General features: G+C 45.9%; 1 protein-coding gene across 1 annotated transcript in view; it reads right to left on the bottom strand.

Annotated features, from left to right (window-relative positions):
• Positions 1-1024: 1024 nt before the first annotated feature.
• Positions 1025-16050, bottom strand: part of CNNM1 (cyclin and CBS domain divalent metal cation transport mediator 1) — a 58623-nt gene continuing 43597 nt past the window's right edge. The window contains exons 7-11 of the mRNA XM_049645560.1: positions 15174-15337; positions 5018-5201; positions 4717-4866; positions 2985-3086; positions 1025-2001 (exon numbers count right to left, since the gene is read on the bottom strand). Coding sequence (XP_049501517.1) covers positions 1922-2001; positions 2985-3086; positions 4717-4866; positions 5018-5201; positions 15174-15337 — 680 coding nt within the window. The 3' untranslated portion in view covers positions 1025-1921. The remainder of the gene's footprint in view (positions 2002-2984; positions 3087-4716; positions 4867-5017; positions 5202-15173; positions 15338-16050) is intronic.

Genomic DNA, 16050 nt, shown 5'->3' with positions numbered 1-16050 from the left:
AGTCAGGCATACACTGCTGGAAAGAGCATCTCCAGTGGGAAAATCTTTACTTCCAAATGCTGTGGCCCTCTTGTCTGCAACATCTGCTCTAGTTTGGTGGGGAAGCGGGGACAAACGTGTGGGGGTGTGGTATAATACCCTAGGTTGTGCCAAGGATCTCTGAAGACTTCCACTTCTTGGCAGGTCCTAGCTTTCCCCATTGATTTGCTAGACACTAGAGAAGACCACTTGTATCTGTCTCGAACTGCCCACTGTTCACTTCACTCTGCATTGCAGAAACTTTGGGCTGAAAGTTCCACTGAGTTCAAATAGTGGTTTTTAACTCTCTGTGGGTCTGAGACATTTGAGAATCTCATGAAAGCTTTAGCCCTCTGGAAAACACACATAAGAACACATACACTAAATTCTGACAGTCTTACGGGCTTCATAGACCCTCTGAAGTCCAGTAATGGAACCCCTGGGGTGACTGACCCCTAAATTAAGAACCCCTGAGTTAAAGATTCCTATGGGTAAGCATTTTCTTTTGAGATGCAAATAACCCAGAGGAATGAATTATCAGTCTCCCTCCCTCTCTGTGTGATTACTGATTGAATGGGTATGGGGGTGTGGGAGTGACAGTTTGGGGGGAAAGAGGGGGTAAGCCTGGATAGTATACCCCAGGGGAAGGTTTGGAGATTGAGCAGGCACCATGGGATCACTGGATCCCTGGATCCCTGATTGAGGGAACTCAGGGAATGGGAGACAGAAAGGGAGACAGGTGTCCCAAAGACAACCTTCACTTATTTCTACATTTTCCCAAAGGTTGGTTGGCTGTGTGGTTAGTGATCTGTGTGATTAGTGATTTTATTCTTGAACTAGGTATGTGGAGTTATTTCGCCATCTAGTGGCCATACTTGGAATTGACTATGCCCCATCATCCGGGTGAAAAGAGATCTAGTAAATTCTTGGAGTGAAGTACACTTAGCTGACCTGCTGGGGAGGAGTAAGGGGTGGAGTGGGGGGAACAGATGAAAAAGGACAGCGATTCTTCAATGTTCCTGTTTAATGCACATTGAAGTCCCATGAGAGCTTGCATCCTTCTTGGCTGACCTGGGCACTCTTTGGTTTGTCATGGCTATACTTGCTTTAACAGCTTAGAATTTTTCTACATAAGTTTTTGTTTGTTTGCTTTGATTTGAACTTAAAACCTGAAATTCCATCTCTGGCTCCCAACTGGGTCTCTGTTCTCTGCTCCTTCTCTTCCAGAGCAGATTTATTGATGGATTGATAACTGCTGATAGGGAGCCAAAAAGATGTGTCCCTGGGCAAGACGGTGACTTGATGTTCCATCTCATTGTCTTTCCATTCCAGCTGAGACACACTTCCCAGGCTGCTAGAATCCTTATCTAACAGGAAACTGGTCACCGACAGTTTTCTGTTCTGTAACATCACATGCCACCGTTGCCGAGTCCCACAGCTCTAAAGTCCTGGAGAAACTCTTGGTGTATCTCCTGAACTGACCTTCATACCTGCTGCTCCAGCCGCCTATATGCCTGTCTGTCGGTGGCGCCTTCTGAGCTAAGCTAAGCATGAAATATGGCATGGGGGGATCCCAAAGAACAAAAAGGGAGTCGGGTCCCAGAGTGGCATTGTCAGCTTGGGGTCATTTCTTCTCCAGTCCCAGACTGTGCCGTGGAGAAGATCATTTCTAGCATGTTCCACCGGAGGCCCCTCCATCCATGATGGGCACAGCAAGGCTCTGAGTCAAACTGGAGGCAACAAGGGGAAATCTGCCAAACTGACTGCTAGGGGTGAAGAGGTGGTAAGGAAAGCAGAATGCTCTGTCACCTGTGGGAGGCCTCGGGAGACACAGAAGATGGGAGGGTGGGTTCTCCCTCAAAGCTCTTGAATCTCATACACCCAGCAAACACTGTCTGCCCTGTCATGTGATCAGAGGCATTAAATTGGAGTTCTCTTCAGAGGCTCTCTCTCCGTCAGGTGACCTCTTCCTTTTTCGACCACCTGAAAAACAATTTGTAAGGATCAATCTCTGGCTGGGAGGACATTCCTTGATATGGACTCTCTCCAAAACAGATGTGGAAATGGTGGCAAAGCCCTTGACAGTTTTGCAGAAAGTAATCTGCATTGCATCCTGGTGTTGATATCAGCATATTTACATCTACCTGGGATGACATCTCCAAAAAGCCAGGCTAGTGCCAGTGGAATGGAGATTTCCCAAGAGGATTGAGTAAAGCGCAGGTAATGCCTCAGAACCAGGTCTTTCCATCTCCTCAGAACCAGGCCCAACTGCCTGGCAGACACCTCCTGTGAGAAGGCTGGTCTCACAGCCTTTGGTGTTCCATGAGCCAGGGTTTTGGTGGGTGTAGCTGGGGGCCATTCCCACACACCTGCGTTCTGTAGCGTGGAAACAACCTTCTTTCTGCATTGGGGCAGGTGGGGTAATCATACAATTGTCCTCAAGGATGGAAGGGCAATGTGTTCCCAGCTCTGTTGTTTTTAGGGAGGAGTATTTTTCTGCTATTGACTTCCTTCCATGAAAGATACTGCTTTCCTTTCTACTGAGTCTCCAGGACACAAATTCTTTCTTTAAAGGACCAGACAGTAAATCTTACAGGTTTTGCAGGCCATTTGGTCCCTGTTGCAACTGCTCAACTTTGCTATTGTGGCCATAGATAACAAATGGGTCTACGATCCAGTAAGTCTTTATTTACAAGTACAGGCAGGAGAGGGAGGCCAGGATTTGGCCATGGCCATGGCTTGCAGACTCCTGTCCTAGATGACAGCCAACTGAATGGGATGCATCCCCCCCCTCCCCATTATCAAGGGCACAGTACTGGCCCAAGCCCTGTTACAGATTTCCATGATTATACCTCATTAGGTTCCCACAAGGAGTCAATGGTTCTTCCTCCAGGGGTAATATCCTAACATAATTTTTCTACTAACTAGCTGGTGGGAGGCTTTCATCTAGGCGAAGAGCTACTCACTCAAGGTTCTCAGCAGCTTCTTGCCCACGGTTTCCTCAAAGTCGCTACTGCAGGGGCTGGTCTCTGTGTCCAGGTTGATATTACAACATTCACTATCTGATGCTGAGAGAAAGGAAAGAAGAAAGAACTCAAGTCTTCCCAACCTACACACCCAGGGATGTAGGAAGGGTGATTGTGAGTGATGTTCCTCAGCAGGTGAAAGTTCAAAACCAGAGCCAAGGCAGCGGTGGCTGTAACAGGAGGGGATGTCCAGGAAGCTGTTGGCTCTCATTAGTTAGCAAAAAGGGCAGTTTAGTGCCACAAAAGGAACAAAGAGACCAGGAGCGAGAATCTAACAATATAAACGTTATTTGGCAGGAGAGAGATGAAGAGGACAAGATGTTCTCTGTTCAGTATCTTTGCCAGACAGAAAGCACATTTGAGGACCTTGAGGTGGGGATACTTACTCAGACCCTGGGAAATCACAGGACTCAGTAACAATTAAGCACACGTCTGTTATCTTTCCCACCGAACCCAGTGGGGATTTAGAGAGGCACAGAATCTCAAAGCCAGGAAGAGGCCCAGGCCCTTTATGCCAGTGAGGTAAGAACCTGACCTGGGAGGCAGAGTGGGGTGGTGGAAACAGCACTGCACGCAAAGCTATGAGGCTGATCCTGCTTTTAGTGCAGTATATAGACCAGACAAGTCTTTTCTCGGGGCCTCAGGGTCCGCATGCAAGGTCCCTGTGTCATACAAGGAGGATGGACTAGATGAACTCCAAAGACTATTTTCTCCATTCTTACTCCTTTGATACAATTTCTTGCTACATGATTTAGCTACTGAATTCAGTGTGTGAGGGAGAAAAAGAACACCAGTTCTAAATTCTGGTCCTTGCATGGTGTTTATGTATGTCCCAGATATTCTGAGTTAGCCACAAGTTCAAATATGTTATTGTACTGACTGCAAAAATTGATGAGCACTTGTTGGGTCATTGCTCTGGACTCAAGGGATCTCAGACTATGGACTGGGGCAGGTCTGGGAGGGCAGGTGTGGGGGCACAGGCACTGCTGAAGGCCTGGGGAAGTAGATCTCAGTGGGGCAAGGACAGGAGGATCTCAGGACAGGTGGGACATTGGGAGCTCAGAGCAACACCACTGCCAAGACAGAAGCGTTGAGAGACTCAGTGATGATATGCTCTCAGAACTCAGGACAAGTTCTACAGATTACCTCCTCTGGCCCAAAAGAGGGGAAGAGTGCTGCCAGTAAGAGTGCTGGCTGACTTCAGGTTCCTCATCTGTAAGGCAGGTCTCTAAGAACTACCTAATACAGAGCATGGTACCACGCACTGCGATACACCCTCTGTATAAGCTATTTCATTTATGCCCCAAGCTACTTCATGACCTAGCCACCACGGTTTACATCTATTAACACAAGGAAGAAACTTATCTGTTAAGATAAGGAAACAGCATCTTAGGTTAAAGTAACTTGCTGAAAATCGCATAGCTCCTAAATGAAGGAGCCAAGATCTGAATCCAGATGGAAACCTAGCTCCTAACACCACCCTACATATGGTCTTCCTGGGAGAATGGATCGACAGGCCTGGTGAGGGGTTGGCACTTAGAAAAGTGTGTTTCCCTTCCTCGCTCACTGTGTGAGGAGGTGGTAATATTACATGGGGGCTGGGGTCCCTCCTTGATTTTCCCCCGGGGCATCCCAGTGCCCGACGGTGATGACCCCAATTTCCCTGCCCGACCTGCTGTCGTAGGAATAGCTGCAGAAGACAGTGAGAGCTGCTGTGTGCTCTGTTCCTCGAGGTCCGTCATTTCTTCCTGGGTGAAGGCCATCTCCTCCATCCTCAGGTACACGACCTCGCCGGGGCTTCTCAGCCCATCTGAGCGGCTGCCTGGGGAGGATAGCAAGCGTGTGCCCATCTGCTCTGGAGAAGACCTGCGGCTCCAACTGCTACAGGATGGCAGCTCTGGGCAGGGTTGAAGGAGGAAGGTGGGGCTGCCCTCACCCCGCGGCAGCCCAGCCCATCCACCCAACGGACTTACACGGCAGGCTGTTTCTGTTGCTCAGGAGGGTGATGGCAGGGTCATCCTTGGGGGTCTGGGGTGTACCCTGGGTCGTAGGGGCTTTGGTGGAGTCTCCGTCAGCAAAGGCCTCCATGTCGGGGGACTGGGGTGAGCTGTCCATGTGGCAGGCAGTGAGTGCATTCTGGTACTGCTGCCGAGTGATCTAGAAAGAAGAGGCAGAGAGGGGAGGAAGCTCAAGAGGGGCTGGACAGAGCCCTCCTTGGATATGGTCAGCCTCTCCGAGCTCAGAAGCAGCCCTACTAGGGTGCATTGGAACCCCTGACCTCTGTGGGCGAGGATCCATGAACCGGGTCCTTTCCCAAGCTGTACCAGCCTAGCAGTTGAGGGACAATGAGTCCCCACTGTCATTTTTATTGGCTCTGGACTTCCATGGTGCCCCTGGAGGAGCCAAGCCTTCTCCTGAGCCTCGGAGGAGGTTGGAGGGCACCTTCAGGTAGCAGAGTACTTGCCCACAGAGAAGTTTTAAATACGTGCTTCCACTATTGTCAAGGGACCTCTTCCTAAGGGTCCACAGGGAGTGTAGTGAGGGAAGCTTTGCTGCTCCACGTCCTGCTGTCAGGAAGCTGGATGCTGAGGCCTGAGAGTGCACAGTCATTTCTCATTTGGACTTGGCCCGCCACCGGATGTGGGATCATGCTCCTATGTGGGAAAAGTCCACAGCAGAGTTCTCCAAGCTCCTTCATGAGATCATGGGAGTCTTCCTAGCGACTTTCCTGATGTGTCAAGCCTCACCCACAAGTAAAATCATCTGGAGAATCAGGCTTAGCCAGACCAGAAAGGAATTCCCATAATTCCAGGAAGGAAACAACATGGATCAAATGTCTTTTCTGGAATACAGAAAGGTTTATCTGTCATCTCTGTTCTCTGGGTGTATGTTGCAGACTCATGCCTCGCATCCTTGTGTCCAGTAAAAACTAGCTAGTTTTTGTGCCACCCAGGATAGAAATGTGCTACCATGAATCCATGAATGGCACGGGGTGAAAAGTGACAATGGCACATAGTGCCACACCATGTCTTCTCAAGCACTATGGTCACCTCAAATGTTTTCCTCCCTTCTTCACTGCATTTAGCTAGAGAACAGGCAAAACCACACACTGCTCATGTTCCTTCCCTTTCCTTTCGGGGCAGGATTGGTATTACATGTTGGAACAGTAAGGATGCGTGGCTGGTAATAGGAGAGGGAATGGTTAAGATTTCCACGTTGGAACGGAGGCGGCTTGAAGCTGGTTTGGTATCTGGCAAGGGCTCTTTTAACAGTGGCCCCTTGTCAACTGCCCACTCTCCAGCACCTGCCCTCTAGACCCTCCCTTCCCTGGTGGCTTGGATGCCTGGCCTCCCTGGGGGCTGTGGGTGATGCTCAAACTGAAGTCCTGGAGTCAATCCTAGACAGCTGAGTACTCACATTCTCAGGGGGGTGGCTCTCCATCACTTCTGGCTCATCCCACTTCTGCTTTCCTCATACACCTACGTTTCTCCTTTCCTTTCTGTACAGGCTGTTGCTCTGGTCACTTTTATTGAGTATTTTATTCTGCTTTATTATCCTCTGATGTTCTTTCTACATTTTCTAGATCCTATGGTCCTCTACCCCAAAATGTTTAAAAATTTAGCACTCATCCTGAATGTTAGGTTATAATCTTCACCAAAATATCTAGCCTCGACAACCATTCAGGCAATGTTTTCTCATCATAAAGAGAAATCTTCTATTTCCCCTCAAGTTGGGAACTCATTACTTTGTTGGACATTATCAATCTTTTCTTCTCTAACAAACTTCAGGATGTCTCGCATGAGGATCGAGCAAATTCCAAACACAACCAATCTAATCACAAAACACCAATTAAGAATGTATGTCTTTTTGCATTTTGTATGGGAGACCCACATGCAGAGATCCCAAGCTTCTAGCTATACTACTGCCCATTAGAGGGGACAAAGATAGTTCTCTTGTTAGTTTAAAACCGTTATTCTCAAACTTCAGCATCGGAATTACCCAGAGGCCTCGTTAAAAACAAGATCGCTGGGCCCCATTCTCCGAGTTTCTAATTTGCTAGGTCTGGAGTAGGGCCTGAGAGTTTGCAGGTCTAACGAGTGCTCAGGTGATGCTGATGCAGCTGGTTTGGAGACTGCACTCTGAGCACCACTGACTTAAGACCTAGTTAAAATCAAACACAGTCCTCCTACTCAGGTTTTGAATCCTTTAAAGGATTCAGATGGATAAAGTGGCAAAGTGTTAACTGGCTTTGATATTTTTCAGGCCCAAATGGCATGTTCTCTGCTTTATGGCATGCAACGATGGGGGTCTCAACTTAGCATTTGCCTAAAGTCTTCAATAGATTCAATGTTACTGTAGACTTTTACAGCCCCCTTTGTTGGGAAGTGAGAAATCAGGTTCCAAAATTTCCCCAAGAGATGTCAACTCTGGAGCCTACCCTCAGACTAAAACCTTACCTTGAGTCAATCACAGAACATCAGGCGTGTATTAGAGATTTCACCATCAATTGACAGTGATGCTGCCCATACTGATGGTTCAGGGACTTGCAGTGTTTCAGAGAAAGGATCAAAGTGACACGCTAATTATTCATGCCTCCCGGGACAGTGGTTCTCAACCTTGGCAGCACACTTGAATCACTTGGGAAGCTTTAAGATATCCTGATACCCAGGCAACACCCTTAAGCAATTATATCCAAATCTCTGAGAGTGGGGCACAGACATCTGGATTATTTAAAGCTCCCCAGGTGATCCCAATTCACACCACGGGTGAGTCCAATGCTCTGGACTCTTGGAAATGCCCCTGTAACCAATTATTATCTACACTCCCCTTAATAGTTGCCTTCACTGATGTTTGATTTTCATAGTGGACCCCCAGCTTGCATACAGGGCTGAACTAAAAAAAAAAGCTCCATATGAAGAACATAAACTGGCAAAACTTGCAGATGAGGCCAATATGTACTATTTTTTTCTGATGTCTTCCATAGTCCTATAGTAATCCATTTGATAAATACTTCAAGAAATTACTGCCAGGAAAAAGTTCCTTTCTCTAGAAAAATGATATACTTGATGAGAACACAAATGTCCACTACGTTTGCCCTCTTTGCTTTTATGACCAGGAAGCTCACAGATAAATTTATTTACTTACAGTAACAAACTCATGCCTTATTGCTTTTTCACCGAATTGGTTTGCAATTTCTTTTTAATTTCTTATTTAAAATATTATATATCATTTTTGGAAATCATATATATTATTGGAAGTGCTATCAATTTCATAAAAGAGATGGAACTGATATTAGGTTTTAGAATGTGGGTGGGAGGTCTAGTGCTAGTGTTACTAACCCATAAGAGCTTGCTCTTGCAGGTAGAGGTTGGGATAGGAGGGTGGAACCTTCCATCCATAGGGTATATTATGGCTTACAGAGCACTTGGGTATGTGTTACCCCTTTGCTCTTCATAGTGACTGTGTTGGGCAGGCATGAGGGCTCTTTTGATCCCCATTTTACAAATAAGAAAATGAGGTCCAGAAATGTTGAGGGATTGCCTCAAGTTTGACAGTTAGCAAGCTTTCAGAGTCCTAGCCAGGGCACTGTCTCCACTGTATGGGTTTTTGCCTGGGAAAGTGCTATTCACTCATGGGAGCCAGGGAGGTGGCAGGGGAAGTGAGACTATGAAGCTCCAAGTTTTCAGAGGGAGAAACTCCAGAGCCTAACAATGGTGCCCCTGTAGCCTGGATATTGTAGTTTAAAGGCCTTTAGTCTTGCTCTTCAGGGACAACGATCTCAGCCTGGGCTCTGCACTGTGAGTGGGTGTGCCTGGCTGCACTAGGCTGTCTTTCACAATCCTTTAGAGAAGGTGTCCCAATAACTGCTTTGTAGCTTGGGGTCTATAGGCATCTGATGACCGAAAACCAGCTGGCACACAACTGGAACCAGTGTCACCATCAAACCCAATTCTCTAATGTGTCCATGGGCTTCCCAAAGGTGGAGCTTTCTTTAGAGTCTTACAGGTTCTTCTGGCTTAAAGGACAGAAACATTTCCTAAACGACTCGATAAGCTCACCAGAGTACTTGATATTACTCTTTTTGGGTTAACTAGTTAGTTTAGATTTGGCTTCTAGTTTAGTCCCAGTGTTGCCACTTTCAAGCTGGCCTGTAACAGAGGCCCAGTGATAATGAGATAACGCCACTGAACCTGCCATCCAACTGTTAGAAATGACTGTTTAAAACACGTCCACATCGATCTCTCACAAGTTAACTCTATAATGGGCATACATTTCGAAGAAAGGCATCAAATCTATCATCATCTCATTTCATCTAAACTGTGCATGGCACATCATGAGGTGGGGAAGGGGCAGGAGCAATGGTCCCTCTGCCCCCAGAGTAGGAGTGAGTGGAGGTGTTGTCAAGGCAGGATGAGGTCTTAGGGAAGTAAATCCGTAACTAAGAAAATAAAGTGAAAGACAAAGTAGGGGAAGGAAGGAGATTCCAAGTAGGGACAATGACAAAAGGAAGATGGAGAGGCAGAGATGATGAGTGAAGGGAAGACGGGAGGAAGGGAGAAGGAAGGGGGTGTGTTCTTGTTTGACTGTGAGATGGATTTATGGGCTCAGTTGGGACATTAGCTGTTCTGCCCAAGCTAGAAGCCTCTCAGGAGTGTTGCAAAGTGCTGTATTTAGTTTATTTCTGGACAGGTTCTGTCCAGGCCACATGCACAGTGAGCTGTACCATTCTCTCTTTGTTCTTAAGAAAAAGTGATATGTCCCTTCAGGAACCTGGGAGCAAGGATCCGGGAACTCTAACCCTCTTTAAGCATTGTTCTGGAGCAAAAGAACGAGCTGGGAATAAAGCATTACATCTGGTAACAATCCTGAGTAAATGTACTCCTTCCTTATAAGGTACTGAGTTCCGTGTCGTGGAGGCATTCACACAGATGTTAAATAACCACTTGTCAATGATGTTAGAGGGAAGATTCAGACAGCTACGGCCAGGACCTAACATTAGAGGGAAGAAGCATGGTTCTGCGTAGGGGGAGCAGGGTGGTTGCCCAGTACAGGGGTAGGGGCAGAGGTTGGGGACGGGCCTATACTGTTCGTGGATGGTTGTATAGAAGGAAAGGCACTACCCACTAGTTACCTTCTCCCTAAGTCTCACAGCCTTGTTTTCACAATGCTTCCTCTTTTTAAATATATATATTAAAAAAACCCATAATCATAAACTACTGACATGTCAATCTGTCACCTTGAAAGAAATTGTTGATAAGGCACCACTCTAGAAAATGTGTTCAGGAAACAACCTCTCACCAGCTGCATTTTCTAGATTCAAGCATTACTATTTTTTTTTAATTCAGTTCTTTTATTGTTACTATTTTTTCACATTTTTGATTCAAGCATCACTTTTCATCACCTTGCTTCTCTTGTTCAACCATCTGAGAATTTCTTACTATCTAAAACAGTACTGTCCAATAGAAATATAATGAGTTGCATAAGTAATTGAAAACTCTCTTGTCACATTAAAAATAAGTAAAAACAAATAGAGGGAATTAATTTTAATAGTGTTTCGTTTAACCCAACATATCCAAAACAATTTCACTTCAACATGGAATCAATATAAAAGTATTAATGAGGAATTTTGCATTCTGTGTTTGTACTAAGTCCTTGGAATCCAACGTGTACTTTACATGCACGGCACATTAATTTGGACGAACCACATTCAGTGTGTTTGGCAGCCCCATGTGGCTACTGGCTACTGTGTTGGGCAGCAGAGGTCTACCAGATCAACCTGAATCTCTCTGCCCAGTTCTGATAATCCGGCCTTGTGCCCAATGGTGCTCCCACTGCTCGCGCACGCAGAACCACTGGGCCAGCCCAGCTTCTCTCTTCACACTCCCTTGAATGCACTGTGCTTACTCATCTTCCATACGCCTGTTTATTGGTATCCCTCCTCCTGTTCTTTCCTAATTCTTAAAGGTCTGGTCCATTTGCAGCAATACAGTGCTTAAAATAAGTGTCACACAAACTCTTAATCAATTAGATACTACCCTGCTTTGGTCACTATTGCTTAACCTACATTTCTTCTCTCTTACTAGATTTTAAACTCATTAGGCAGAGGATATGTTTTACATTTCTTAGTATAGCCACTGGTGTCTAGATCCCTCGTTAATGCTCAACCTACTGATTGGCTCATTGAGGAAGTCAAACCACTGCTCAAAAGCCAACATGTTTTTATTCTCTCTTTATTGCTGTAGATACAGGCATTTCTTAGTGCAGCTTGAGTTCAAATTGTCTTCTCTTACACAGTAGCCAGTTAGGAACTCAAGCATCGTCTAAATTACAAAGGAATGGAGACCTGTTTATCTTGAAACTAACCAAAGTAACTGTACACTTTTGGACATTTTGAGTTGGCAGCCAACGTGTCCAGAAGTTAACCTTCAACCAGTGTGATGACTCCTATCATTTAATGAAATTCATCTCTCACAACACCATCTTGCAATTTAGGGATTCTGCCACCAGATGGTGATGGGGCATTTTGGTCACGGTTACACAATCTAGACTATAAGACATCTGCCAAATAGTCTTAGTTTAATGATGATATTTACCAAAAGCATTGTTAAAAAATTTATAAGGATTCTTTGGTACCTTCATTCATAATTTACTAACTATGACTAATAGTGGCTTTAATATCTCTCCCAGATAATCGTTAGATACAACTTTCTAATTTTGAAGCTTATCTTAAAGTCAAATTACTTCCGGACTTAATAACGTTCTGGAACTTTTTGTTGGACATGAAAACCCCTTGCAAGCTCTCCATGCAGCCAATCACAGGAGCCTGGGCCGTGAGGACACCTCTCTTCGACAGTCTTTAGCTTCCTCAAAAGCTCCCCCTCTGTTAAAAAGGTAGGGGGGCAGGTGGGTGAGGGGAATAAAAGGGCAGCCCTAACAAGTCTATTACATCAGCAGAAGGGAATTTTCAACTTTAGTCTAAGGCATCAACTTAACTTATATATACATACATACATATATATATATATATATATATATATATATATATATATATATTTTTAAAGAGAAAACCAGTACCAAAATAAAACAAACAAGTGCACGTTCAAACAAGAGCTTGAACTCCCAAAGTTCCCTTCTATAGAATTGTTACAATTGAAGTTTTTAAGAGACTGCGGCAAGGATTTGAAGGAGGTTTCTGAATAATACTTTAATTGGTTTCTAACCTCCCCTCAACTTCTACTTTTGACATTTAGTCTTCTCAATGTCAACATGTCGAGGTGGGAAAAGGGACCATGTTCTGTGCCACTTAGCCGCCCTGGGTCACAGCAAAGTCCTCTGGCCTGACCAAAAGGATGACACCGGCACCTGAGAACTGACCTCGGGTTTGGGGTTCTCAACATCAGGAAAGACACTTCCCTTTTATGTTCCTCATTAGCTGTAGAATGTCCCCTTTCCTTATGTTCTAGGCATGGATATCCATGAGCTCATCTGTAAGTTTCAAGAAAATCCTTACAAACTCCATTCCAGGTATTCATCTTAACACATTCCTCTTTGTGGAGCTGTCCAGTACATCCCCTGAAAGTGCTCCCCAATCCAGGCACACCTAGACATGTTCCAGAAAACTCTGGGCTCACCAGTGGTCATTAAATAGGATGCCTCAAATTCTCATTCATTCTCCTCCCCAAACCAGCAAGCAAAATCTTCATATTGATTTCCTAAACTTAGGATATATATAACATTAGGCACTGAAAGTCTATGTCGCTCCCCGCCCCAAATTCCTATGCTGAAATGTTAACCCCCAGCGAGATGACATGTGGAGGGGGCGCCTTTGGAAGAAGCTAGGTCCTGAGGGTGGAGCGCACGCGAACGGAATTAGTGTCCTAATAGGAAGACAGCTTGCTTCCTGTCTCTGTCTCTTCCCCCATGTAAGGATACAAGGAGAAGATGGTTATCTGCAAACCAGAATGTGGGCTCTCACCAGACACTGGATCTGCTGGTTCCTTGAACTTGGACTTCCAGCCTCCAGGACTGTGGGAAAGAAGTGTTTGTTGTTTAAGCCACCCAGTCTATGACTATTTGTTATGGCAGCCTGAACTAAGACAAATGGGAAGACCTAAGAAACAAACTTAATTGAAAATTCCCAGTGCACTTATAGAATGAAGTGCCTTCCTCTGGCTTAAAGATGCCAGACAACATTGCTGCTGACCGTCCACTGTCATTTCATGCCGGCCCCTGTCTTTGCACGCTGCGTACCAGCACTCAGATCCACGAACCACCGAGCTCTTTCCTGCCTCCGTGGTTTCTCTCTTGAACATTCTCCTCCCCTCCCCTTTCAGGTCCCAGAAAAAATGTTGTTTTGTCAGTCTGCTCTGACAACCATTCCTAAAGGAAACCCCTTGCCAGCTCTGCCCAATCACTGTTTATCCCGCTACCTTGTTACCTTCCTAGCCTTTATCACTACCTGAAATTAGGTTCTTCATGATGCGGTTACTTGTTTATTCTCTCTGTCCCCCTCCTAGCACAGAAACTCTAGGAAGGCAGGAGCTTATGGTCTTGTTCACCATAGTATCTTGTCAATATCAAGCACAGAGTAGGTATTCAGTCAATATTTGTTGAACCGCTTACTCATATTGTGACTTTCAAGTTCTTTTTCCACAAACCATGTGAGCAGTACTACAAACCAGGAAGAGCTAGCCCAGAAGAGTTTCTCTGTTCTCATTTTTTTCCTACCTCCACTTCTGAGGAAGGCCTGCAATGAGAGGGCTTCAGGACAAGGAGGCAGGGAGGAGAATCATGGACTTCAGTTTTCTGAGGTTTAACTTTAGTGGCACATTAGATTTGTTAAGTGTCCCCAGTCACACACACCCATGAGTATTGCTGGGTTAGTTGCCACAAGTTATTTCTTCCTGGGGCTCCTTCAACTCTGATTTCCCACAACTCTTCCTAAAGACTGGGGTTTTGAGGGTTTGGACTCTGGAGACAGAGAGACTGAATTCCAAAGCTTGGTTCTGCCACTCACCAGCCATATGACCTTAGACTCCTCAAGCTCCAATGTCTTCATGTCTAAAATGGTTATGACAGTAGTACCTACCTGACAGGGTGGTGATCAGACCACCTGGATCATTCAGACAAAGGAGTCCCAAAGTGCATGCACAGAGCACCCCACAAACAGTTATTATCCCACCCCACCTTCCAGGCTCAGCCCCTCCCTTTGGTAACTTTCTATCTTTATGTTTCTATCTTCACCTCAGGGTATCTGCAGAGTTCTGGAACACAGAAAGCCAGGCAGTGCACACTGCTCTCAAATTATCAGAGCTTGTGTTCTGGACAGAAGGAGAGAACCTCCTCCCTCCTTTGTGATAAATATATCTCTCATAATCCAGCCTGCGACTGGACAAGATATACCAACTCAACTCATTGGGTGTTTTGTTGGACTTGGATAAATGGGGCTCACTCCAGGCATGTAACAGTTTGCAGAATGCTAGCAAATAAAACCTATCAAAGCACGAGAAGGAGGACATTTTAGAAGGGTTCTGTGCAATACCAATCTTACTGTGAGGTATGAAGCAATGGCCCCCCTACCCTTTAACTACAAGGCAATGAGCACTGTGGTCTCTCTCCTGCATGTGCAAAGTGATGGATGTTCCGAGCTCCACTGAGCTCAGTGATTGCTAAGGGTGTAATGGTTACACAAAGGGTTTTTGCTTAACATACCTGCCAAACTGCATTTTAGACTTGAAACAGCAAGACATAAAAATATACTATCTTATGGAAAATCACAGCATGGTTTCTTCCATATACTTGGTTGATTAATCACCTGCAAATTTATCTCGGAAAAACAAATCAACCTGGTGGCAATGGCAGGGGGTTCAAAAGAAACAGTTCACTAGCAACTTGTCTCAGGCAACCTAATTCCGCACTGGTTTATGCCTCAGTTTCCCCACACAAAAAATGGGGATCAGGAGATCTTAAAAGAGTGACAAATTAGTAATCAAGCTAACCGAAAACAGGGCCCTTGTAAAGCCAGGGAACAATTAGCACCCAGCGTTATCTTGGCGCATTGGATTGCACATCCTGTCCTGCTTCCCCAGCCGGCTGGCAAGCCGGGGATGGCCCTCCCCGGACAGTTACCTTCACAAATTGCACATCGCTGAGGATGTGCACTGAGTAGTCGGGAGTGTAGAGGTTGTTGCTGCTGCTGCACAGCTGGGTGTTGCTCCCCCCAAAGTCACTGCGCTCGCGGTTTGGAGACTCAGAGCGGTTCAACCCGCTGCAGCGAGAAGGGGACCGGTTTACTGCAGACAGTGAGGGAGAGGTGAGGGAGAAAAGGCAAGGAGAGGCGGGTGGGGAGAAAAGACAGGAGAACAGAAAGAGCGATGGGGAGAGGGAGGGGGAGAGAGAGAGAGAGAAAGAGAGAGAGAGAGAGAGAGGTGTTGTTTACTAAGGGCCCACAGGACTTCTAGGCGGTGGTAGAACCAGGCCCTCACCCTTCCCGTCAGAGCCCAGATGCTCAGTTTGTTACAGGAACTCACGGCTCCACTCTGCGCAGGCTCCTCCTGCTCCCCACAACGTCCACCAGGGAGGGGCTGGGGCAGAGGGGTCCACAGCCTTTCTCAGTTCTGGTCTTTGGGTTAAGTGCTGGAGATGAGGACCGAGCTGTGAGCGTGGTTAGCTACTCCAAAGCATGAGATCCTCTATCAGGATATAATATCTGTTCACGAACCTTATTTTACAAAGGCAAAGGCCTTGGGTTTGACAGCACATAGAACCAACCCTTGCCACGGTGAGCCATTTTGGCAGGGATAACTCAGGTCTGCCCTAACACTGGCAGGACACTGGACAAACGGAGACCCACAGACCTATTCAATCACATGAGTACCTATTCAAATCACATGAATAAACTGTTAAAATCTGTTCTATCCTTGTCCTTGACAACTATACCTTCATAATATAACATAACGTAACATAACATAACATAACATAACATAACATAACATAACATAACATA

This window comes from Panthera uncia, chromosome D2 (assembly GCF_023721935.1).
Source record: "Panthera uncia isolate 11264 chromosome D2, Puncia_PCG_1.0, whole genome shotgun sequence".
Lineage (NCBI taxonomy): Eukaryota > Metazoa > Chordata > Mammalia > Carnivora > Felidae > Panthera > Panthera uncia.
Note: the sequence above shows the minus strand (reverse complement) of the source record. Positions and strands in the feature narration are given on the sequence as shown.